This window comes from Bufo gargarizans, chromosome 3 (genome assembly GCF_014858855.1).
Source record: "Bufo gargarizans isolate SCDJY-AF-19 chromosome 3, ASM1485885v1, whole genome shotgun sequence".
Classification (NCBI taxonomy): Eukaryota; Metazoa; Chordata; class Amphibia; order Anura; family Bufonidae; genus Bufo; species Bufo gargarizans.
Window position 1 is genome coordinate 488,034,341 of NC_058082.1, and position 27,725 is coordinate 488,062,065.

Here is a 27,725-nt window from a genome sequence, read left to right on the forward strand (position 1 = left end):
TGATCAGCGTTATTGCTGGTCGCAGACATCTTCCCCAGGCCTTTGTTGTTTGAAGACCCATTGGCTATGGCACCCACTGTACTCACGATCAGGCGGCAAATTTATAACCCCTACTTCACCCATACATGTACAGTGCTGGGACTCTAGAAGTTAACTTATTTTTGACAGTACTGAATAGCATAAGCTATAAGCATAAGCTTTTCAGAACCAGAAAAGTATGTTAAGCATCTCTGGTAATATTTTGGGAACTTCCAGAAACTTTTGAGGTTTGTCTGAAAATTAATAGTGCCCCCTTACTGCTAAAGGGTGTTAAAGCTTTTTCTACATTAAAACAATATGTAAATCACTATTGGATCACTATTATAAAGCAATGAGTTTGGAAGAGGACAGAAAAAAAGCATAACCTCCTCCTACAAATAAATGTGTATCCTTTGCAGTCATTCCATTGCTATGGGTTACTACAGATCCTGTCAAGTTTACTAATGGCAGGGATGGATCGGGTAACTGCTAGTGGATTGAGCAAATTCATCTAAATGGAGGCAGAACTTCTTTATCTAGCTCCAACCACTACACATTGGGTGGAGCTGTGGAGCTCCTGTGCCTATTTCTGGTGCCAGAGCTACTAAGAAAGAATTGATTGGTGAAGATGTGGAGTGACGGACTCCTGCCAATCTGATACTGATGACCTATCCTAAGGATAGTTAATCAATATAAAAATCCTGGGGAACTGCAAACTTTCCACCTTCAAATCCATGGCGCAAAAATAAATAAATAAAAATTAAATGGATGCAATGTAAACAACAAAAATTCTCTTATACAGTACAGACCAAAAGTTTGGACACACCTTCTCATTCAAAGAGTTTTCTTTATTTTCATGACTATGAAAATTGTAGATTCACACTGAAGGCATCAAAACTATGAATTAACACATGTGGAATTATATACTTATCAAAAAAGTATGAAACAACTGAAAATATGTCATATTCTAGGTTCTTCAAAGTAGCCACCTTTTGCTTTGATTACTGCTTTGCACACTCTTGGCATTCTCTTGATGAGCTTTAAGAGGTAGTCACCTGACATGGTCTTTCAACAGTCTTGAAGGAGTTCCCAGAGATGCTTAGCACTTGTTGGCCCTTTTGCCTTCACTCTGCGGTCCAGCTCACCCCAAACCATCTCGATTGGGTTCAGGTCCGGTGACTGTGGAGGCCAGGTCATCTGGCGCAGCACCCCATCACTCTCCTTCATGGTCAAATGGCCCTTACACAGCCTGGAGGTGTGTTTGGGGTCATTGTCCTGTTGAAAAATAAATGATGGTCCAACTAAATGCAAACCGGATGGAATAGCATGCCGCTGCAAGATGCTGTGGTGGCCATGCTGGTTCAGTATGCCTTCAATTTTGAAAAAATCCCCAACAGTGTCACCAGCAAAGCACCCCCACACCATCACACCTCCTCCTCCATGCTTCACGGTGGGAACCAGGCATGTAGAGTCCATACCTTCACCTTTTCTGCGTCGCACAAAGACACGGTGGTTGGAACCAAAGATCTCAAATTTGGACTCATCAGACCAAAGCACAGATTTCTACTGGTCTAATGTCCATTCCTTGTGTTCTTTAGCCCAAACAAGTCTCTTCTGCTTGTTGCCTGTCCTTAGCAGTGGTTTCCTAGCAGATATTCTACCATGAAGGCCTGATTCACACAGTCTCCTCTTAACAGTTGTTCTAGAGATGTGTCTGCTGCTAGAACTCTGTGTGGCATTGACCTGGTCTCTAATCTGAGCTGCTGTTAACCTGCGATTTCTGAGGCTGGTGACTCGGATTAACTTATCTTCCGCAGCAGAGGTGACTCTTGGTCTTCCTTTCCTGGGGCGGTCCGCATGTGAGCCAGTTTCTTTGTAGCGCTTGATGGTTTTTGTGACTGCACTTGGGGACACTTTCAAAGTTTTCCCAATTTTTCGGACTGACTGACCTTCATTTCTTAAAGTAATGATGGCCACTCGTTTTTCTTTACTTAGAATTTGTATTATGGCAAGAAAAAAGCAGCTAACAGTCTATTCAGTAGGACTATCAGCTGTGTATCCACCTGACTTCTCCACAAGGCAACTGATGGTCCCAACCCCATTTATAAGGCAAGAAATCCCACTTATTAAACCTGACAGGGCACACCTGTGAAGTGAAAACCATTTTAGGTGACTACCTCTTGAAGCTTATCAAGAGAATGCCAAGAGTGTGCAAAGCAGTAATCAAAGCAAGGTGGCTAATTTGAAGAACCTAGAATATGACATATGTGTTAATTCATAGTTTTGATGCCTTCAGTGTGAATTTACAATTTTCATAATCCTGAAAATAAAGAAAACTCTTTGAATGAGAAGGTGTGTCCAAACATTTTGTCTGTACTGTATGTATTGCCCCTAACTTGGGACTTTTTAAAATGTTCCCAATATTTGCATTCATGGTGTCATTTTATAAAATGTAGTAGAGCAGTAGTTGAGTCCTGGCAAGTGCCCTAGATAATACAGTAAAGGTTTCAGTTTGCAGTTTTTCATATCATCCTGACACTATAGTTCATTAGTGTAGCATGCTCAGTTTCTAGTGAAATTTACTCCATATCCCAGTCTTTTAGCAGATACACTACCTTTCTGCACAGGCACTCTGACAATGACTTATGGTCATCTTCCTCAGATCATAGAATACCGTAGCCTTCAGAGTCCTATCTTCGGCATTTTCTATGAAGCATCCAATGTACGTACCTGAAAAAAAAATAAAAAATGATGAGAACTGAAATGAATACACCATATGTCATAGTTACCACCTGTGTACTCGGGGATAATGGATTGATAATGAAGATTAATATACTCCTCCATGGTTAATTTACACCTGTACCTCACGTATGTCCTTACTAATCAATTGTGTGCAGTCTCATGAAACTTGATTAATCACACATCCATCTTCACTGTCTGGAGGTGATGGGTACTCTGTAAAGAAAAATTAAATCCTACCAATTTTAAATAAAGTTTTACAGAATATTAAGCCTTATGAATTCAGTGTGCACCCAGCCTTTTAGTATATCTGAAATAAAGGGCTGTGCATAAATTTGAAGCAAGTTTATGTGACATCTAGATGTCATTTTTGCACACTCTCCTCTTGGCAGACAGTTTTCAGGGAAGGTCGGGTCTTGTCTGAAATGTGCAAAATGCAAAAAATAAAATAAAATTTACTCTGTCGAAAGTTTTTTTTTCCAGGACACTGCATTAACCCTCAACTCCTCTTAATAAATCATATCTTCCTTGCAGAAGAACGTTTCCAACGGTATTTACCATGTACTGTATAGATCAGACACTCTGGAACCTGGTCCGGTGATGCTCTTCTTTGGAAAATCAGATGTCCACTGGTTTCACACCCTTTACCAAATTTCCCATCTGCCCTATGGAGATGTTCTAGCGGAGGTGCTGTGGACAGGGCCATAACTATTCATCTTTTGGGAGCAGGTGAAAATTCTTGACTCCACCTCATTTGAAGATATGCAAGGGTGACAAGATGTTGTGACCCAATCCACAGCACATCAACTGTCCTGGGCTGCATAAGTGACATCTCTATCCACAGAACAGACTAGACACCTGGTACAGAAAGTGAGGTTGGCAGATGTTGAATTTTCTAAAGAGGAGCATCACGTGATCACGTTCCAGAGAGGTTGATCCATGCAACTTCGAGACAATAAGCATACTGGAAACGTTCTTTTACAGGCAAGTTATGATTAATTAAGGTGTGCTGCTAGGTCCCACTGGGTTTCGGGAAAACTCTTTAAAAGGGAACCTGTCACATTGAACATGGTGTCTTACGCGGAAGGCAACATGTCATGGAGCAGAATGAGCTGTGCAGATTGATAAATAGCTTTATGGGAAAAGATTTAGTATAACTTCGGTTCCATTCATTTAAATTCCTGCTCATTCAAGGCTTTGAAGTCCAGGAAGCAGTCCTATCATTGATTGACAGCCTTCCCTCTATGACTGTGTATACAGAGAGAGCTGTCAATCACTCACAGGAACTTCTCATTGACTTCAAAGCCCAGAACAAGCAGGGACGTAAACTAATAAAATACAAATTATATTAATCTTTTCCCACAAAACTATATATCTGAATGCTCAACTCATCTAGCTCTATAACATTTTGCTTGCAAAATACTTAGCATTTTCATATCAAAAGGTTCCCTTTAAAAGCTAAACCATTGAGCAGCCAATGTCAGGCATACAGTGACGAAAGGGTCAAATGTAGCAACATCTGCTCAACCCCTCTGGTGCTAGCAGTTTTATTTCAAAATTTAGGTCTTACACAAAATACAGTATCTATTAGTGCATATATTTCAATGATTTGTGGTGTCCTAGGTATTGTTGTACTAATGATGTTCATCCTCAGTTCTTTTCCAGAGATGAAGCTTCATCATAACTACAGCTATAATACTTGCCCTGGAGTTAGAAAAAGTACAGAGGAGACCAACTCGACTCAAAGGGCCTGGAAGATCTCAAACAACTGAATTTGTTTAGCCTTGAAAAAAGACGTCTAAGGAGGGACCTGTAAAAATATATAAACGGCTAATACAAAAAATATCAAGGGAAACTATTCTGTTAAACCCCCTAAAAAAAAAAAAATAATAATAATAATAATAATAAAAAAGGTCACTTCCTACGCATGGAAAAAGAAAAGATTCAGTCATAGGAGGCGACAAGTACTCTTTACAATAAGGTCTGTAAATCTCTGGAATAGCCTGCCACAGCAAATACAGTAGATGGCTTCAAAAAAGGTTTGGGTGACTTCTTTATTCAAAATAACATTGAGGCTTAGGACAATGTATAGAAATCTTGTTCTACAAACCCTTTCCCTTTGGCCCAACCACTTTTTAAAAGGAAGATTGACATGGATCCAGGGATTTGTTCCGTGGATCAATATAGCAGGATTACAGTTAAGTTTGGACTTGATGGACTTCTGTCTTTTTCCAACCTTAACAACCATGAGTTCCAAACAAATGAACAGGACAATATCCATGTATACCAACATCAATGGTCACAACTGTATAGTCCCAAAAAAGTATAGGCATAAACACAGTCACTGCCAGACATCAGGAATCTGCAAATTGCAAACACATATGGGCAGCACAGTGGCTCAGCTGTTAGCACTGGTGCCTTTGAGTGCTGGAGTCCTAGGTTTAAAGCAGACCAAGGCAATATCTGCATGCAGTTTGTATGTTCTCCTTGTGTTTGCGTGTGTTTTCTCTGGGTACTCTAGTTTCCTCCCACACTCCAAAGACATATTCATAGGGAACCTAGATTGTGATCTCCATTGGGGACAGTTTGATGCTACTGTCTGTAAAGAGCTGCGGAATATATAAGCGCATAAAATAAATGGATGCGAAAAACTGCAGACCCTTTCACTTTATTGACATTTTGTTATGCTGTGGCATTGTGATAAGCCAATAATGACAAAATGAAAACAACTGTAAAACTAAAATACTGCATTGACATAATTATTTTGACCATTTACTGTATATCTCCTTAGTTTTCTTAGAAATTTTGGTTTGTAAACCTGGATTTGGGGATTTTTTGACATTCTTCTCTACAGATCATCTCAAGATCTGTCAGGTTTGATGGGGACTGTCAGTGGACAGCCATTGTCGGGTTCCTTTCTGGCCACTCTGCCATAAAGCCCATGTTGGTGGAGTGTTGCAGTGATGGCTGACCTTCTGGAAATGTTTCCCATCTGCGCACAGTATCTGGAGTTCAACCAGGTTTACCATTGGGTTCTTGTTCACCTCTCTTCCTTGGCCACCTTTTCCTCCAATTACTTAATTTGGTGGGGTAGCCAGCTCTAGGAAGAGTTGTTCTAAACTTCTTCCATTTAAGGATTATGGAGGAGGCCCCTGTGCTCTTGGGAACATTCAGTGTAGCAGAATTGTTGCACCCTTCTCTAGATCTGTACCTCCACATAATCCTGTCTCTACAGGCAGTTCTTTACTCCTCATGGCTTCATTTTTGCTTTGATATGCATAATCCGCTATGAGACCTTATATGGACAGAGATATGTCTTTCCAAAAAATGTCCAATCAACTGAATTTACCACAGGGGGACAGGTGCCGAAACATCTCAAAAATGATCAAGAGAAATGGGAGTGCTAAATTTTAAGTGTCATAGCAAAAGGTCTGAATACTTATGTCCATATGAAATTTTACCTTTTTAAGCAATTTACAAAATATGCCAAAAATTCTGTTTTGAATTACTCATTATGGATTATTTAATGCAGATTGATAGGGAAAAAAGTGTTCTTTATTTTATTTTAGCAACATAAAATGTGGGAAAAAAAAGAAATAATCTTAAAGATTTTCTGAATGCATTGTATATGGTATGAAATGCCTCCATATATTAGTGAATACATAAACAGATGTAACAAATACAGAAAAGTAATCAAATTCATAACAAATTTTTCAAAAGGTTCTAATTCCAGCATAACTTTTGTGATTTGTCCCGCATGAAATCGCTTAAAAATGGCAGCCACCATTGTACAGATTCTGAAGACAAAAGAAGGCATCTGTCACCAAAATGGGATTTTTTTTTAAAACTATTTTTATAAAAAAAAAAAAAATCCAACAGTACGGTGTGTTTTTAAACAGATAGTTTATTCTTACTACCACCCGTTTACCTATAGCCCTATACAGTATGTCACTTTAACTTTGACATCACTTATGCCGTCTTGGCATTAACATCTTGAAAGGGGTTGGAGACAGTGCTAAGAGGTTGTTTCAGGGCAATAGGGTCACTTTCAATTCAGATCAAATTTATTCAGACCAAATCAAATCTGACAATCCAATCAATATACCGTAATTGGACATATATATATATATATATATATATATTTTTTTTTTTATTATTATTATATAATGCAACATGAATGTGGATTTCAGCTCAGCAGCTTTCATCTAAGGGCTTTTTTTTTTTTACTCCAGTTCGACTATACAGTTGTGAACCCTGGTCGTTGTCTTGTTTATATGTTTGTAACTTATCTTTTAATGTTCATGAATTTGCACTGAAAAACTAAAACAGATTTTATATATTTAATATTGGTAGGTTAAACAATAATCTTAAAAGGGGTTTCCAGGATTTTTATATTGACGGCCTATCCGCAGGCTCAGCTGTTTGAAGAGACTGTGGCGCTCAAGTGAACGTTGCAACCTCTTGTTACGCCAGTGATGTCACATTGATTGGTCACAAGTAGTGTTGAGCAAAGCATCCGAAGCGGAATTCGGTCCGAAGTTTAGGAAAACTTTGATTTTAAAACTAATCAAAATTTCCTCGCACTTCATGGTAACAAATTTGTTTTCCTAAAATGGTGGCTGCGCGTGTTAGAAAGTGAGAGTAAATGTAAAGGAGACAAGCAAGGGAACGCAATATCATCCATAATGCCGTGCAGCCAGCCAGTCCGCAGATAGCCATCCCCCTGGATGTCACAGCTAGTCAGAGCTCTATAAAACCCTGACCCAGTCATGTGTTCTTATTGCTAAAATCCCCTCAAACAGTTAACACTGTAGTATATCACTACAGTACATGACAAATTTGCATCAGTCTACACAGATAAATGTACAAAGCCTATTGTGCTTAATAAAGTATAGTTATGGACCGGAGGAAGCTAATCACAGAAATCAAGGATGAAGCATTTTAGTTTAGCTCCATTATTCTGTTTTGCTCAACTGCTGTAGCAACTTGATGATATACTGAAATGTCATGTTAGAAATCTTATACTAGAAAAAGGAAAAAAATTGCATGCATATAGAGGCTGAAAAAAACAAAGTATTTTTATGGCAGACAAGTCACATATATATTACATAACTGAAATCTTCAGACTGTCTTCTCTCGTTTAGACAAAGAGAAAAAAAAAAAAACAGGCCAAGCACTAATAAAACCTAAATCACAGGTGTACAGTACACTGTGCTTGAGCACTAGCCGCATTTAACCAAGGTACCAGCTCAAAAGCTACAAACAACCTACAAAGAAGAAACAAGCCCAAAACAGTGCCCATAAAATATAATAAAGCTTTATTGTGTATACAAATATCATAAAAAATGTTTTTATTTTTTTAAAAAATCACATGATGGGGGCGGAGCTAGCGCCTGAACAGCATGGACGCTTGAGGCTGAAGCTCAGTGATTGATATCACCACCGAAGCCTTTTATCATATGCTGGCGCACCGATCATGGTGAAAACCGGAGGTCCCAGAACCGGAGACCAAACCACACAAGACAGGGGAGCTCCCACCACCGGGGAAATGGATAAATTCATCAAGAAAGCAGCGGCGCTACATGTATCCAGAGACCCTAAGATGGCGCCGACCCCGACGGGCGCCCTGCGCTCTAAACACTCTGAGCTGCTGGATCAAGCCACCGGAGGGGAAGAAGACGCAGATAACCTCCTATCTCACGCACCTTCTTGAAGGAGATACTAGCCTCTTCCCTGGCATCTGCCCTGTAACCTCTAAGCTCCGACCTTCCTGCTATTAAGCAGGAAATATCACAAGTGGGAGGCCGAGTGGAAACACTTGAAAACACACAGGAAGCCATCATACGGCACCAAACGGAAGTGTCCCAGCGTTTCCAGGCCATTCAACATAAGATGAACTGCCTCTGCAACTCCCTGGAGGATCAGGAAACTAGAGGTAGGCGCAATAACTTGTGATTCCGTGGTGTCCCCGAATCCGTGGACACAGGTGACATCCCTAGCACAGTGGTGCAAATATGCATGTCCCTCCTTGGCCCAGAAACAGCCCATGAGGTTATACTAGAAAGAGCACACCGAGCTCTAGGGCCTAAACCTGCTGCCTCAGCCCCACCAAGGGATATTATATGTAAATTTAGCCCAATCCACCCTGGACAAAAGAAGAGCCCCGAGACCGCTGACAAGCTGGCTCAGAGATCACAGGATCCCTTACAGATGGTCCTTTCCATTTGGCTTATCATTTATGTATGAAGGTCGCAGATTCTCCTTATCCAATTATACGAATCTGGACTCAATTTACGATCATCTCCAGATAGAGCCCCTCAAGATCGAAAACTAGAACCCCATTCAGGACTTATCCAACCTCCCTGAAATTCCACATCCAGGCACCTGGGAACGTCAACACACCCCCAAGAGTCAAAAGAGTCCTAGGAATTCTAGAAGAACATCCAGAAGACTCCCTATGGACAACTGACTATATTCTCACAGGATTCTCTCATGTCCGCCAGTTCTTTAACCACTTGGTGATGACTAAGGTGTTTCTTCTCTTCTCCCCATATTCTATTCCAGGGGATACCATGCCTATTCTCCATCAAGTTATGCTAGTATTATTTGCCAGTTATATTGCTAATCCTTTTGTTTCAGGATGTATATTGATCAGCAGATCATTCAAATCCCCACAGAGGGAAAAAATACTATATGTCTATGCGTGCTGTGCAGAGGGTTGTAAATCAGTGCCCCTTGCGGTGAGAAGTGATGGAGCAGTACCACTCACTCTATAACACTGTATGGCGGATTTACAAATTACCTCTTACAATGTAATAGGTTTCAATGCCCCTTCCAAACGCTGCCAAATCTTCTCAGAATAAAAAAAAAAAAAAAAAGGGCTGCTCCGTCGTTCTCCTTTAGGAGACACATTTTAGATTTAATCACTATCCAAACCTCTCCCACTCCTATTTCTCCACTTGGTATCATTGTGGTTCTAACTCATCTGCTTCTAGGGGGGTCAGCGTGGGCTTCAGTAAAAGCACCCCATTCAACTACTTGGATCATATTCAAGACCCTGTGGGCAGATTTAACATTTTAAAAGGTAATATAGCGAACCAGATATACACGTTTAATAATGTGTACGCTCCAAACGTCAACCAGGCTACATGGCTCCATAAAACTCTTAAGATGTTTGACCACTTTAGAGAAGGAAGCGAAGCACTGCTACAAAACAAAAATACAACATCATTTTACAAGCTCGGATTCCCGACGCATGTGGCAGGGTATCAAGTCCATTACGAGCAACACCATAAGTCCATAAGAGCAACACCTGTTCTATCAACACTGGAAATTCTTTCTTTCCTGATGACCTAAATCATTTTTTTGCACAATTTGACAAAGACAATAAGCTGCCTATCATCAAATTAGCCCAGCAAGAGGCTCCATCATGTTCCCTGATGCTGAGAGCACATGTGGTAGAATGGGCCTTAAACCACATTAATCCCCACAAAGCAGCTGGCCCCGATGAAGTTCCTGGAAAAGTCCTAAAAACTGTGCTAAACAGCTGAAAACAGTGTTTACCAGTATGTTTAACAGCTCACTAGAGCAGGTCATTGTCCCCACTTGCCTGAAGTCCTCCACAAGTGTCCCAATTCCAAAACAGGCCGGGGTGAAGACCTTAAGTGATTATCGCCCGGTGGCTCTCACTCCTATTGCTATGAAGTGCTTTGAACAACTTGTCCTCAGGCACATGAAGAGCAAGGTTTGCACCTCCATGGACCAATACCAGTTTGCTTACAGAGCACATAGGTCAACTGAGGATGCTGTCTCACTTACCCTTCACACTGCACTGTCACACCTGGAGCAGAGAGACAGCTATGTGCGGATGCTGTTCATTGATTACAGCTCGGCCTTTAACACCATCCCTCCCAACAAGTTGGCAACGAAACTGAACAACTTGGGTCTCAGCTCACACCTGCGCAACTGGATACTGGATTTTCTTACAAAAAGACCACAAATCGTACGCATGGGCAAGCACTTTTCTTCATCCTTAACACTAAACACTGGGGTACCGCAAGGCTGTGTGTTGAGCCCTCTCCTTTACTCCCTCTTCCCAAATGACTGTAAACCTATTCACAATACCAATACCATTATAAAATTTGCAGATGACACGACCGTGATAGGCCTAATCTCCAACAATGATGAAACAGCCTATAGAAAAGAGGTTGAGAACCTAGAGAGATGGAGTAAGAACAACAACCTCATACTCAATACCAAGAAAATAAAAAGGAGCTAATTCTGGATTTTAGGAAGAAGAAACAAAATGGACACCATCCCATTAGCATTAAGGGTGGAAACGTGGAGATAGTTCAAAGTTTCAGATTCTTGGGAGTTCACATTAGTCAGGAGCAGGACCTGTCATGGATAAAAAAACACAACAGAAATTACCAAAAAAGGCCTTCAGAGGCTTTATTTTCTGAGGAGTCTGAAGAAAGCACAACTCTCAAAACAGCTGCTAGTCAATTTTTACAGGTGCACCATAGAATCTGTTGTCACATACTGCATTACAGTGTGGTACTCCGGCTGCTCTTCTGAGGACAAGAAGACCCTCAAGCGCATCATCAGAATGGCTGGCAGAATCACTGGTACTCAGTTACCATCACTGGATGACATCTTCACTGCTCGCTGCAGCAACAGGGCAAAAATTATCTGCGGGGATCCAACTCACCCCGCCACAGCCTTTTCATTCCCCTACCCTCTGGTAGGTGTCTTAGAGCCCTACATGCCCACACCACTAGGCTGAAGAACAGCTTTTACCCCAAAACAATCAGTCTCCTAAATGCTCGGAGATTATTGCCCCTTCCTAGGATAGAAACTACCACAGACTGAAAGTGACTGCTGCATTCATGAACCCATGATGATCTCTTGTCTGCAGTGGTGTCTGAATCAGTGTGTGTATATACTCATAAGCACTTCCTACTTTGCTCTTGCTATATATATATATATATATATATATATATATATATGCTGTGAACTGTGAATAGTAATGCCTTCTAGTGCAATGTATATATGCTGTGAACTGTGAATAGTAATGCCTTCTAGTGCAATGTATTATTTTTTTTTCTAGTGTAATGCTTTAGTTTAAATGTCAGTTCTTGTTCCTCTGTCCATGGCATCTAGGATTGCTCCAAACAACATTTCATTGTATTGCACATTGTATTACATTGTATCGTACAGTGACAATAAAGGCATCTTACTCTTATCTTATCTCTTATCTGTTATGGGAGGGGACCTTAACCTTACTCTGGTCCCTCCAGTGGACTCCTCCTCCCAAAAGTCTGCTATCTCAAAAAAAGCTTTAAGCAAATTAAGGAAATCTCTTCATGACCGGCGCTTGGTTGACGTCTGGAGAACCTTACATCCCAACGTTAAGGATTACACATTTTACTCAAATTCGCATGGTTCATACCAGCGCTTGGACTATCTATTGGTTTCCTCCGAACACATTCAGTTATGCTCTAAGGCCCAAATTGGCTCTATCAGCCTATCCGACCATGCCCCTGTATGGATTCATATACTCACCCCCAATAGACCTATTAAAATGTTCAACTGGAAACTTAATGAACAATTGATCCAAACTCCAGCAAAAAAAGAAAATGTCCTTAAATGGCTGAGAGATTTTTTCTCATCCAACAACACCCCTGATATCCACCCCTATACCCTTTGGGCCACCCATAAAGCTTATATCCGGGGTCAACTGATAAGCTTAGGCTCCCATACAAAAAAATGAAGACTTCACTGCATTGACTCCCTCCTGAATGATATTAGGGATATTGAGACCCTTCATAATAAATCCCTGCTAGATTCCCATTTAACAAAATTAGCGCTCCTCAGAGCTGAACTAAAAAACCTACTAAATCCAATCTGCTAAATACTTCCTATACGCACAATATAAATACTTCGCCCACGGAGACAAGGTGTCCAAATTTATGATGTCTAGAATCAAAAAAAGGAAGGCCCAAAACTTTATTTGCAAAATTCGCAGTAATGAAGGCACTATGCTCACTAATACACAAGACATATCTCAGAGGTTCTCGACATTTTATCGCTCCCTATATAACTTACCTCCCCAGAAAAGTGATACATTGAGTTCTACACATCAAGACTTGATAGAACTCTTCCTCCGAACTATTAAAATACCCCAAAATTAACAAAACTCATAAAAGGCACTAAACTCTCCATTCACTAGCGATGAACTTCTCCTAGCAATTAAACAACTCCCTAAAGGAAAGGCCCCCGGCCCAGATGGGTTTCCGGCTCTCTATTTCCGCTCTTAATTCCGTCCTCCTGCCTCACTTGCTTAATGTTTGCAATCAAATCTTACAGGGTGACCCTCTCTCCCATGAGATGACAAAAGCTAATATTACCATTATCCCCAAAGAAGGGAAGGACCCTACTGAATGTGGCAATTACCGCCCTATATCTCTATTAAATATAGACCTAAAGCTATTAGCTAAACTACTAGCAAACTGACTAGCCCCTCTCCTACCCCAACTTATCCATAGAGACCAAACAGGCTTTATTAAAAGGCAGAGAAGGAAAGGATAACACTGCAAAAGTACTAAACTTTTGGAATTTTATGTACAGCACTATGAAGCAGTTTGGAATACCTTTTGCCTTTATATGCTCTATCCAAGCTATGTACACTATGTACGGTGCTGATTACTGACACTACCTCACAACCCTTCCCCATAAGGAATGGGACTAGACAGGGATGCCCCCTCTCCCCCTTGATCTTCGTCCTGATAATCAAACCCCTCCTCGCTCTCATACGTTCAGAGAACGACATTAAAAGGTCTTAAACTAGGAGATCAAGAACATAAAATTGCAGCGTTTGCTGACGACCTTCTGATAATGTCCTCCAACCCTGAAACCTCTCTCCAGCTTATCTACTCTATCCTGGAGAAATTTAGCTTTTTCTCCAACTTAAAAATAAACATGAAAAAATCCCACATTCTCAGTATAGGACTCAGACTCAGATCCAAACTAATCCTCTCTTCACCTTTCAATTGGGATTCCCTATATAACATACTTAGGAGTTAAAATCCACTCTGATCTCCCAGCATTATACACACTAAATTATCTCCCTCTACTAAGCTCTATCAAAAGTCAACTAGAAGCTTTAAACCCTCCTTTGCTATCCTGGTTTGGACGTAAAAACATGGTCATGTCACTTGTCCTACCCAGACTAAATTACCTCCTCCAGGTCCTTCCCATCCCAATACCCATCCCTGGAAAAATCCATTTGCTCCTTCATATGGAATGGCAAAAAAAGCAAGAATTAACATCAATACCTTACAGAGACCTAGAACTCAGGGGGGTATAGGCCTCCCTAACCCCCTATTATATAATAAAGCCATACTTCTCTCCAGAGCCCTAGACTGGTTTAGATTCCCTGAACAAAAGTCTTGGGTTGGTATGGAAACCCCTGAATATCTCCCGACCCCAAGAGCCCTACTAGTGGATCCTCACCACAATATCTTTTTAACCCTTAAACACAATTCTCTGGCGACAGCTACTCTTGAGGCCTGGAGATGGTTCCAAAGCTCAAATTTGGGGTTCCCATCTCCCTCCCCATGGTCCAGGTCAGAGATGTGATAAGCTTAGCCCCTCTAGAACTCAGACAAAGTGTCCCCAAAAGTCTACGTTCCTTTAAAGTACGTATTCTCGCTATATTATTGAAGAGCGAGAAAGGAAGGTTGGACCGTGACTCCCTCATCTCCTCCCTCCCCGAGATCAAATCCCAGCCTCACATGCTCTCTTTCCTGTTTACTTACATCAACAAACACGTTCCTCTGAGCTCTCTTCTCAGACCTCTCACCTGGTTTGAAAGCCTTATTCATAACCATTCTCCTCCGAGGAAACCTATATCCTCACTATACAGATATCTCAGTACGGCTATTTCACCTCCAAAACCTTCCTTTATAAGCCAATGGGAAAAAGATTTAAATACCCATTTCTCACCTGAGGATAAACTCCTACTTTTTAAAATACCACATATATCTTCTAGATGTATCAGAATCCAGGAAAATGGATATAAAGTACTAACTAGATGGTACAAAACACCTGATGTTACCTGCCGTTATGATAGTAATGGTTATGACGTCTGTTGGAGATGCGGTGAAGGTCGTGGAACAAGGTTTCATATTTGGTGGGCTTGTCCTGCTATCCTTAGCTGGTGGGATAATATCTATAAAAAATTCTATGAAATTTGCAATTCTAATATCACCCCCTCACCACTGTTGGCTCTTTTGGGTCTGTCACATGACCACAAGACAAAATTCCCCCCCCCCCTCTTCAAGATCCTAATTGTAACTGCCCGACTCCTAATCCCTACCCATTGGTTGTCAACAGACCTCCCTTCCTTAGATCACCGGTTCAACAAAGTTGACTCTAACTATAGATTTGAAGAGATAGCGGCTTGGGAAAACAGATCTCACCACAAATTTAGGACTCTCTGGGAAAATTGGAGATCCTTTGGAGGCTACCACTAACTTAGTCATCCACGCTGCCTTGCTACACAGATATGTTTATACCTATGGTCCTCTTCCAGAGCCCGGATAAGAAGTCTACAGAACAAAAGCCTTCTTAACATACATCCTTATTGTTGTTATGTTGTTTTGTGTTTACTATTTGTTACCAAAACAACTCTTTGTATAACGGGAGTTTACTCCTCCTTCTCATTGAATTGATACAAATGTAACAGATATCTATTTTTCAATAAAGCTTTTGAAAAAATAAAATAAAAAAATCACCCGATGGAAGGACAGGTGGCAGAAAGGTGTCTTCTCTTGTTTAGTACTTGGGCCGTAAAACTGAGCCACTGTGAAGACATACTCAGTTCCAGTATGGAGATCCTTCAGTAGATCCAGGGCACTATAGTTCCCATATAAGTAACCAGTGCACTTGTTAAGACCTCATCTAACAATAAAGGGGTTGTCTCATCATGGACAAAGGGGGCATATCGCTAGGATATGCCCCCATTGTCTTATAGGTACGGGTCCCACTGCTGGGACCCGGAACTATATCGAGAACGGAGCCTAGCAAGTAAAGGAGTGCGCACTGCGCATACGCAGCTGCCCTCCATTCATTTTCTATGGGGCCGGCGATAATAGCTGTCGGCACCATAGAAATGAATGGGAGTGGGGGCCGTACATGCGTGATACACTCCCATTCACTTCAATGGGGAGTCGGCTTGGTGGTGGCCGGACTGGAGTCCTCCAGCCACCACCTTGCAGGGATCTGTACCTATAAGACAATGGTGGCATATCCTAGCGATATGCCCCCATTGTCTATGATGATACAACACCTTTAATAAGAGGAGTATGTATTTTTATTTATGTATTTCTCAGAGTTTAGAAAGATGAACTAGACTAAGCTTTTTTGGAAATATTGGGCATTTTTACCGAGTGCCTAAGGGATCACAATGATACACAGCATACAGATGTGTCCTTCCTTACCTTTCTTCTAGGCTGGACATGTCCTTGTATATCTGTCAGAAGATGACCATGTTTTACAAACATGATTTTGCAATATACTATTACGAGATGTCTATCCTATATGTGTTTGTGTGGCCACACATTGTTTTGTGAATTGCAACTAGTAAATGGTTTAGCTAGCATGTTGCATAAGGGTAGGATTACATTCTTAGTTTTATAATTGCCCAATATAGTTACATGAATTCCTCATTATTATTTTTTATGATCTGTGCTTGTTGTCATATATAGATCAGCTGATAATGTTTACATAGGTAAAATATATCTTGTGCTTTACGAAATAGGTGAAGTTTTATTTTCTTTGATCCACTCATTTTTTGCATTCTTTTCAAAAAAGCACAGTCTCCCACAAAATTTTTATGCTCTGTCCTGTTAGATCATGATGTAAACTGCAGTGAAGAAGTGGCGTACATAGAGAAGTAAGGGCCCTATAGCAAGGATCAAACCAGGCCCCCCAGGGTTTCTTCCTATACCCTTTTCAATTACCTGGGCCATTTTTCCACTTATTTGCTAAAAGTTGTTCCTTTAGAGCCGGCTTTGTTTTCCTTTAAATAAATCCTGACTGAGCATGGCAACCAAAGGAGCAAAGTTATTAAATCAGCTCTAACCTAAGGATTGGAGAGCAGTCGCTCAACATTCACGTCACCAGAGCATCAATCCGGTCCCCTAGGTAACCAGGTCACGTGGGACGCCACGCATAGGCCGAGCACACCACGTGGGACGCCGCTGGTGTGCGGCCACCTGGGATCGACGCTGAGGAATAAACAGTGAAGAGGGGTAAGACCGGGCTCGTTTATGAGCATCGCTACTTGTGTAAGAGATTGTGAGTCAGCCAATTTGACTATTGTGGATGTTGAACTACAAGTGTGCCGGACATTGAACTGGGCTATTATACAACTACACAATTATTGTTCCGGCTAGAGTGTCATAGACACTGGGACAGAATCTGTACGTCACCACTTGCTTCATCTGATTGGGACAGTGTTGATACGCTGCCATATGCTCCATTAGCATTTTCAGGGACTGGCCACGTTACCACCCGATTGGGATTTCGCCGTCACGCGGTGTTATTGTTACTGATTGGTGTATGCTACAGTGATTGATCCAGCGGGTAGACTGAGTGTCAGATACACAGTTTCCCCACGCCAATCACCATCTATATATATATATATATATATATATATATATGTGGTACATGTATGTTTTTATCAATACATTTTTTAGGGGTTTGTTCTTAGAATTTTAGAATATTAAAGTACATTATCACTATATACACCGTTTGTATTTCCCTTTTGAGTGTGCCCCCTCATATTTGTTTATACTTCAAGATGCACTAAATGTCTTCAGCATTCATACTTCAGTTTGTAAGAAGTTTAAACATTTTCTTATGACAATTTTTCATTCTGAAGAAGGTGCAATATTACATTAAATATAAACATAACATTTACTATTTGACAGAAAACATACAGTATGGTCGAACATGTCTGAAATGTGATAAAACGAAAATGTATTGGATTCATCCATTCTGCAAGATGAGTACAATGTTTTCTGGAAAGACACACAGTATTGTACAAGAATAGAATTGTATAAATTGGATCTTGTTGATGCCTGACACATTCCACCTCAGTTTCCTAATGAACTATTTAATGAATGGCCAACGTTCACCAGAATCCACATTTATATGTTTTTTTTCTATCTTTAGAAACATTATGGCTGCCGTGTTCTAAGGATCATTCTATGGATTTGCATTTGAATGATATAGAACCATATTTTCCAGATAATTATATTATATTCATTTTAGTAACCATATAGTTTACATGAGAGTATTAAGCCTTCAGGTTTTCAACCTTAATGTTTTAGAACTATAGATAATGCTCCATTGATTTAATGAATAACTGCAAAAACGGGGGTCAGTCAGCATATCCCAATGTGTAGGTGCACGCTGCCATGGCTAGAAACATACAGGTAAAAAAGAGACAATGCAGCAGCTGCTAATTTGTTATGATGTAGGGTGAACCATCACCCTAGAAGATGTGGCGGCTGCTACAGGGCCTACAGTGGTGGGGAACTGTTAGGCCCGGGCCTTACCTGCCTGTACAAACACACACAAAGTAATAATGATTGTCTGTCATCCATTATGACCCAGACCTCATTCCACAGCCTGTGCTCTCCGCAGCAGGCATGATGCAGTGAAATCATCACACCCGATAGGATGAGTAGAAAAGTGCATGGGTCGAGGATCATCCTCTGGCCTGTGCACTCTCCTACTCAGCAGGCATGATTATTTCACTGCATCACACCTGCTGCTGGGAATAGCTGGATGTGCTCCGTTCACTGGGTTAAAGGGGCTAGGTGAGCATTACCTTTTTTTTTATTATTAGGGACTTCACCAATATACTGGTGACACTACTGGGGAGCACTGATGTATGGGGTCGTTAAGTGGGAACACTACTATGAGGGGGTTCCAGGAGGCATAACTACTGTGCGGGGGCTCTATGGAGCCATTCTCTTGTTCGGAGGCACTAAGCAGAAATAACAACTGAGTGGTTGGGGGCTGAATGGAAAGGAAGGGTAGTCTTGACTAGTTGCTCGGGGGAGGGAAGCATTCCAAAATTTTCCATGGACCCTAGTCTTTTCTAGATATGCCCCCAGTAGCTATGGAACTTCTCCAGCATACAAAATATATAGCATCTCACATTGATATATGTGTCAATTGCCACAGACATGTGGTACCTCAGTTCAGCACTGTACTACAGAGGTAACTTGGGGGAATCTTTGTAATAGCATCACATGGCACATTCATATGGTATCTGAGCAGGGTTTCTCAACTCCGGTCCTCAGGACCCACCTACCGATCAGGATTTGAGAATATCCCACAGAATGAATGCCTGTGGTAAGTCCTGATGCCTGGACACTAATTATATCACCTGCTCAATACTAAAGAAATCCTAAAAACATGACTGGTAGGTGGGTCCCGAGGACCGGACTTGAAAAACCCTGTATCAGAGGCATAGAGAAGTAGAACACTGGGCCCTTAGACTTCTGTGGGAACTTTATTACGGCTATGCAGATTTCTGAACTTTTATACAGAGATCTAATACAGCCGTGTGCATGATGCCTAACTCTTTTCAGTTTAATTTGAATGTGGATAAAGCTTGGGAAGCAGGAACATCAAACAGCAAGTGATAGAATGTCTACAAAATTCACACATGGCAACAAAATCAATTCCCCTAGTAGAAAAGAAAAATGTATCTAACAATATACCCAGCAGAGCATTGAAATACCACTTTAACAAAAGGAATATTGCATAAATGTCTTTTTAACAAATATATCAAATGGACCATAGCAGTGCTGCTTTAAAAAATAAATGGTGCTTAAATTGATATAAACTGATAACTGTTTTACAATCTGTCTTTCTATTACACCCAATGGTTCACATCAAGCTCATTCTGGTTGCAGATTTTGTGTATGAAAGAAAAACAATGTACTATACACTAAATCAGATTGGATTCAGGATATCGAGAGGGAGAACAAGTAGGGCATTTTTTCTTGATCTCAGAGACATTTACAATACATTCAGACCATTATGTCTTTTAAGATAACCTCACCCCAAGTTAATGCATTAAAGAGGACTTAGGACCTCTATCGACTTATCTATTTTAGTAACCCCTTACGTTGCCCATGGAATAATGATTCGGGAACAACTTTTCCTGTAACTTTATATTGCTACTAGAGGTTTATGAATGAATCTGCAACGAGGTGTTTGCAGGTGTGACACTACGACTCTGATTGGATAGTATCGGACTGTGCAGGGACACACCCCCAACTAGTAACACCTAGTTCCAGACTCACTCATCAACTTCTAGTACCAATAACTAAAAACCAGAACAACATAAAGCCATAGTCAAAGATAATCCAGAATTCTTAAAGGGGTATTCCAGTTTTTATTTTATTTTTTATTTATTTTTAATGCGTTTATATAAAAGGAAATCAAACATTTTTAATACACATGCATTTCAAATTCTTTACCATTCCTTTCTTATATCAAGCAGTTGACCTATATACATATGCACAGTAGGATGGTATAGTTCTGTGTAATTTATCAATGGCCTAACTGAAACATAGCATCAGTCATGTGACACCCTTCACATCTTATATTTCTTTACATTCAGTAAGCAACTGTGTTACTTGACATACATGTGCTACAGTAGGTCAGCACAAAGGACAAATCCATATGCTAAATAAATAAGACTAGTGGTAGATTAATCATTTTGATTGTGGTTATTACAGTAACTACATCAATGTGTGTATTGACATGACTACCTGTCTGTAGTAATGTTGCAAAATGGCTGCCTGTTTCTAGGTGATATTGTAGAATGGCTGCCTGTCTCCAAGTGATCTTGTCAATAAAGTTTAGTGTGAAAAAAACACAACACAGACACAGATCTGTTTCTACATAGACACTGACAGACATGTTGAGGTACTGCTGCAGTAATACTGTTATGTTCTGATCCTCAATACTTTACTATTACCTGTTGGTAATTGGTACTTTACTATTAACTGGGCAGTTACTTGTGAGGGTCACATGATGGCTCGCATGATGCCATATTTAGTCCTAGCCAGCTCCCCTATGGATGCATTTTACTGGACTAAAATAGGCCATACCATATTTTTTTTTTTCTTTAGGGAGAGGATAATGTTTGGATATAATAAAAGTCTGCAGGTAAAATTTGAATAAGATGAATATTTTAAAAAAAATTGTTCAACATCCTATTCGCTAAATAAATAAGTGTAATCAGTAAGACTGGACTACCTTATTAATGCACAAGGAATAAAATTATTTAGCAAAACACAGACACGTCAGCAGAGGTGACAGGCCCCCTTTAACTGCTATGATACATTGCATCTTTTCTGACATGGAAATGTTCCAACATTCTAAAAATTATGAAAAAATGATATGCAGCCCTAAACTGTACCAATAAAACTACAAATCATTCTGCAAAAAACAAGCCCTTACACAGCTTATAGGTAGAAGAAAACATAAATCATTTTATTTCCATAAAATAGGTGTCTATTGTGAAAATGTAATAAAACATAAAAAATACAAGCAAAATTGTACAAGCAAAATGGTGGCAGGCGGCCTATCGCAAGCAAATGGAGCAGATATGGTATTATTATTATATATTTTTTACCCTATTTCAGGGTAAACCGACTCACTACCATGAAGCACGAGGAAATTCAGCTTTGCTGCGAAACAAATTTACCCTGAAATTCAGATCGAAGTTCACTAGTTATCTTAGGTAGGAAAGATACAATTCTATTATGAATGAAGATAAATTGACACTTTGCGGTATGTTGTACAACAGAAGTTAAATCTACCAGATTTCACTTTACATCTCATATATAGTCTTAGTTAAAGTTTCAATTCGGTAAGCACAAAAGTCAAATTTGAATATTCTTCCTAATCAATAGATTTCTTGATGCTTATAGTGAAAGAGAGGATAATAAGAAACAAGAAAAAAAGACAATAGACTTACCTTTATTTACAGTTGTGTGCTTCTGTAGTTTTGGGGGTACACCCTGACCATGTTCTCGATCACCCACAAAATTATGAAACCATCTTCTTCTCAGCTGCCTTAACTCTGAATTTCGTGAGATCAGCCAAAGTGGCTGGTCAAGTAAACCATTACTTTCTTGTTTCTCTTGAATATTTCCACCTGCTAATCCTTTTGTATTCCAGTATGAAGATCGAAACATCCTTTGTTCCAGATATCTATCAAGAGGCATCAAACCATCAACTGCTGAGCCCTGCACATTAGCAGTTCCTCTGTTATTTTGCTGAATCACCAGGTAAGACCTTTGTAAAAGCAGCAGACTTCCAGCCATTAAGTAGGCAATGGTGAGAAAGAAGAGAAAAAACTGAGCCCGCCTTAGGAATTTCTGTAGACTAAAAAAAGGTTTGGCCATGCCCTCGCCAAAAAACTAAGGAATGCAAAAAACAAAAAAACAAAAAAAAAAAAAAAAGGTGAAAATGAAAAGAAACCAAACAAATTGTTTGAATTTATTTTCTTAAATAATATCCTTCAGAAAATTCAGCTCAGGTCCATTTACAGTTCCCATGAAACGTAGCCACATTTTAGCTATGTATGACTACACCTTTGTAAATTCTGTTCAATAGTTTCAAAGGTCTGCTCCATAATCTTGGATTCTTAACTTACTGGAAGTATTTCACAGCCTCTGAAAAAAATGTGCAAATATTATTATCTTGATATTTCCACAATATCAACTTTGATAGGATAACTGTAGAGCTAAACATTAAATGGGTTATGGCTAGAAATGAGCGAATTTCATATGTTGACTATGAAATTCCGTTATTCATTCCATCATAATAGAAGTCTATCCATAACGGATCTGTCCCGTTTCCGGGAAGAAGACTACCCTGAATAACGGGAACAGGACGGATCTATTATTCAGCCCATAGACTTCTATCATGATGGAATGAACAACGGGATGCCTTTAAAGGCCTCTAATTGTGTTATGGTCCGTGGTAACAGAATCCATTACGCAATTCTGCTTTTACAACCAAACTAAGCGTGAACAAATTTCATAACATTAAATTAGCTCATTTCTAGTTATGGCGTGATTGACATAAAACATGACAATCATATAGTACAGAGATGGCCAACCTGCGGCTGTCAAGCTGTCACAAAACTACAACTCCCAGCATGCCCAGACTGCCTAAAGCTATCATTCTACAGCTGGGTAGTTTTACAACAGCTGGAGAGCCGCAGGATGGCCATCCCTGATATAGTACATGTCAATGTCTTTCTAACAAAGCTAGAACCAACCCTGTACCTCACATAAATACAGCGACCTCCCCATTCATTGTTAAACTGCTACACTAGATTTATTTCATGCTGACAGCTCGGGTGGGGGTGCCCTTTCTCAGAGGGTGTGTCTTTTCTTCTGCAGCTCTATCCCTGTAACTGATCAAACCAAAAATTGCACAGGATAATTATTCAAAAAGGTACAAAAACATCTTTATTGAACAATTACATAGAAATAAATAAATTAACAAATTAATTAAAAACTAAATCAGATCAGTATATGGAGAGAGACATCTACCATCTAAAAGGTGATGTCTGGCTGTTCTAATTACATACAATAGATATTGGTATCACACTGAAATCATCCCAATACATACTCACACAGGCATCTATTTTACAAACTAACATGACATCATGGGGCTCTGGGTAACAAAATCCCTGGACAACTCTGCCACGGTTGGTATATATTTTTTTGTTTTGGAATGTTTTTGCCGGTATCCACATCGGTCCAGATAATATGTTATCCAGAGGTCCATAATGCCATGTTAGTTTATAACATAGTGGTCTATGTAGGAAAGGTTTATTTGTATTGTGACAATTTTAGTGTGATACAAATATCTAGAGATGAGCGAATTTCTCAAAAATCCGATTCAGCTGATTAAAAATTTGCTTTGATCCGAATTAATTTGTGACAAATTGCATTAAAAAAATTGCTATTTCCGGGCTGCATAGAGCCTTTAAATGGGTGTATAACACTGTGCCTTGCAGTAACATGCATAGGGAGTATGCTGGGGTAGTGAAATAATACTGTCGGTCAGTATGTCATGCAGATGAAAGGTATCGCTAATAGAATCACTGCACCCCTACAACAAATTGCTGGAATGACAGAGCTGTATAATGGCTATTTGGATCCCCAAATAATGTTTCCCTGCACTTGTAAATCATATTTTTTTCCCCCAATTATGTTTTCTGTATGACTCTCCCAAGTCCCTGCAATGTCTGTCCCTGCACTAATATGCTGTGAAATGATTCCTCCTTATCCATATCGTGCACTTATAAACCGCTTAGTTTGTTTTCTTTATCACTCTCCCTAGCGCCTGAAACGTCTGTCCCTGTGATAGAGATGTGGTCATCATTCTTTGAATCAGCTCCCATATACTCCAGCTCTCAGACAACGCCTTATCTTCTCCAGAGCATGAAGGTTCAATCCTACCCAAGATGACACGCCTCCTTACTACATCATATATGCTGTTAGGCTGTTAGTAAAGACTCTATTACAATATGGCGCTTACAGATAGATATTTACATAGTACCACAAACAATGCGTATATGACAAGTCTTCTCTTTTCTTATTTTCTTATTTTAGCCAATGTAACAATGCCACGAGCCTCAGGGGGAATGCCCCCTCTGATGCACATATAAATTGCTTCACTTCCTGTAATAAGTGAGAATTTGCTTTGACCCCAGTGTGTGTGTGTCAGTCATTTTCTTCCATGCATGTAAAACCCTTGAGTGATTATTAATTTGAAGCAGTAAAGCAAACATAATCAGCCTTGATTGAGGGCATATTCAACAGTTGGCGCCCGATAAGTGGGGCTCAGGAGAAGTAGCGTCGCTAGCCGAAGTTTGAGGTTCCCAGAGCACGGTGGACTACGCTTGAGGACGAGGACTGCAGCCTCAGAGACAAGGTGATTAAATTCTGGTCATCTCATCTGCCTCTTTTGCTGTACTCCACTGTGCTGTGGTAATATGATCTGCTGTTGATGTTACGCGTACGTAGTAGCAACTTTGGTTGATGTAAAATCCTGAGTTCCTAGAACCTTAGAGGAAAAGTTTGAGTTTGCTCTGCTGTGGTTGTGTTTTTTGTATGTGTGTTTGTGTCAGGCACCTTCACAGTTAACAGTTAAGCAGAGCAAGAGATTTAACCTGGCGGGGGGGATGGAGCTGCATATGGGCTACTAAATTATCTGTCCCAGTATCAGTGGGTGGAGCCCCGGGGTGCTCCGGGATGGGGCTTGATTTAGGGGTTACTGATTTATATGTCCTAGTAATGGATGATGTGACCCTGTGTAGCCCCTGGTGGGACTCAAATTAAGAGCCACTAAATTATCTTACTAACAGAGGGTGGGGCACCGGGAGGACTGTAAATTATCTGCCCTGAGTGGCGGAGGGTTAGTCCTGGATTGGCAGACCAGACGTGGTAGCCAGGAAAAAAAATATATATTCTGCACAGGGGTGAGCTCTGTTTGGTGGTAAAAATGGAAAGGTGTTGGTTGTCTTTTGTCTTGTTTTCGATTGAGTTGAGTCCGGTTGTGATCCTCGGGGAGTGTCGTGTCTATCTGTCTGTGTACCATGGAAGGTGCCGTGTCTCTGAGACCATTGAAAGTGACAGAGGTGTTTACTTCACAGGTGAAGTGATGCAGGAGATGATGAAGGTTATGGGTGTAGAACAGGCCTTACATGCTTCATACCATCCACAAAGCAACGGTAGGGTAGGAGAAAAGGAGCTGAACGGGACACTAAAGTTAAAGATTCAAAAAGCCATGAACAGAGTGCCTGCTGGCAGTCCTCTTTTCAGTAAGGTATACCCCTAACCGTAAGACCGTAAGACAGGCCTTAGTCCCTATATGGTGCTTTTTGGGTCAGCCCCTAGGACAGGATTGTTTTTCCCACAGCAGCTCCAGATGCAACATGGTTGTCTGACAGATTATATGATCAGTTTGTACAAGCATTTGACTAAAATACACACTCGAGTTTTTGCTTTTTGGGGGGAAAGCCCCCTCTAATATACATATTAACTGCTTCACTTCCTGTAATAAATGAGAATTTGCTTTGACCCCAGTGTGTGTTACAGTTATTTTATTCCGTGCACGTAAAACCCTTGGGTTACTATTAATTTGGAGCAGTAGAGCTTTTTTTCACTCTCACTAGCGCCTGCATAAACATCTGTCCTTGAACAAAGTATGATGGCGAATGGCAGAATCTAAGATGGCCGCCATATTTATAGGGCTGTGACATTACCGGGCTGGCTGGCTGCATGCAAGGCATTATGGATCATCCCACCTTCCCAGAGTTCCTTGCCCCATGTCCTCACGAGTGTAGCTGCCATCTTAGGAAAAATTGCGATCAAATTCCTCATCAGCTTAGATTCGCTCATCTCTACTAATATCCAACATTTGTAATTATGCCAGCCAGACATCACCTCCTATTGTTGGTGTCCCTCCATATACTGATTTTAATCATGCTTTTAATTATTTATATGTGTTTGTTCAATAAAAATGTATTTATAAGTTTTTGAATTTGGGGGGAAAAAATTCCCCCCCAAAATTAGGAAAATTGGCTTCAGTCTCATGTCTTTTTTTTTTTTTATTCCTCTGTATCAACTTGCAGGATAAGAGGCTGAAATGGATGGACGTAAATATGTCTTTTTTCAGCCTTACAAACTATGGGGGTCATTTCCGAACAGATATACGCCACTTTTTGTAGTTAATATCTGGCGTAGATTCTGTCTCAGGCAATGTTGTGGCAGAATCGGTGACTTCTTCCCCGCTCATGCCAGTTCTAAAACACGGGGAGTATCGTGGGAGGGAAGGGGATGGACCAGCAGGCATAGAAAGTTGTCTAAATGTAAGACAGGAAGGAAGCCGTCTTACATTAGAATCGGTGGTGGATACACCAAAGTTATGTAGAGGACGGCACCTCTACATAACTTCAGTTATCCACCACCAGCGCAGGTACTTATTAAGACTGGCGTATAAAACGCTGGTATTAATAAAAGTGTCCCAACGTTTATACGCTATTGTGTTGGATTGCTTCTCCTGTGCAACTCTCGGTTAAAACTCTCAAGTTTATATAGAATTATTCGTATATATCAGCTTTAGAAGTAGAGTCAAGTCTTTCCTTGCAATTATAGATAGAACCATTGTGTAGCTCAGTGAATAATTATATTATTAGATGATTGAACAAAAAAAAAAAAGTATAGATTATACTTATTTTATGTAAATGAAATTTAAATAAATAGAAATAAATGGAAACTTAGAACATTAAAAGCATAAAGGCATATCAAAATAAATTAGCATTTCCGATTTTCTTTGATTAGATAAAAACGTTATTAAAAGGTTATAGGCAATTATTTTACAGTTTGCATATATCCTAGTGACTGCAACAGATATAGAACTACCTACCGTATGTTTTACCCTATAAGACGCACCTAGGTTTTTGAGGAGGAAAAAAAAGAAACAATTTTGAACAAAAGGTGTGGTTTTGGTGTGTTTTGAACTAATGGTGGTCTGTTGATGACACTAATATGGTGGATCTGTGGATGACACTGTTATTGGGTGGATCTGTGGATGACAGTTATGGGGGGGATCTGTGGATGACACTATTATGGGGGGGATCTGTGGATGACACTGTTATGGGGGGGGATCTGTGGATGACACTGTTATGGGGGGGGGATCTGTGGATGACACTGCTATGGGGGGGGATCTGTGGATGACACTGCTATGGGGGGGATCTTTGGATGACACTGCTATGGGGGGGATCTGTGGATGACACTGCTATGGGGGGGATCTGTGGATAACACTGCTATGGGGGGGATCTGTGG

The 27,725-nt window shown here is 40.3% G+C and overlaps 1 protein-coding gene across 2 annotated transcripts in view; it reads right to left on the bottom strand.

Annotated features, from left to right (window-relative positions):
• LOC122932466 (WSC domain-containing protein 1-like) overlaps positions 1-27,725 on the bottom strand; it is a 271,635-nt gene that overhangs the window by 193,787 nt on the left and 50,123 nt on the right. For both annotated transcript variants that reach the window (XM_044286895.1, XM_044286896.1), the window contains exons 2-3: positions 21,833-22,532; positions 2,634-2,748 (exon numbers count right to left, since the gene is read on the bottom strand). In XM_044286895.1, coding sequence (XP_044142830.1) covers positions 2,634-2,748; positions 21,833-22,262 — 545 coding nt within the window. In that variant the 5' untranslated portion in view covers positions 22,263-22,532. The remainder of the gene's footprint in view (positions 1-2,633; positions 2,749-21,832; positions 22,533-27,725) is intronic.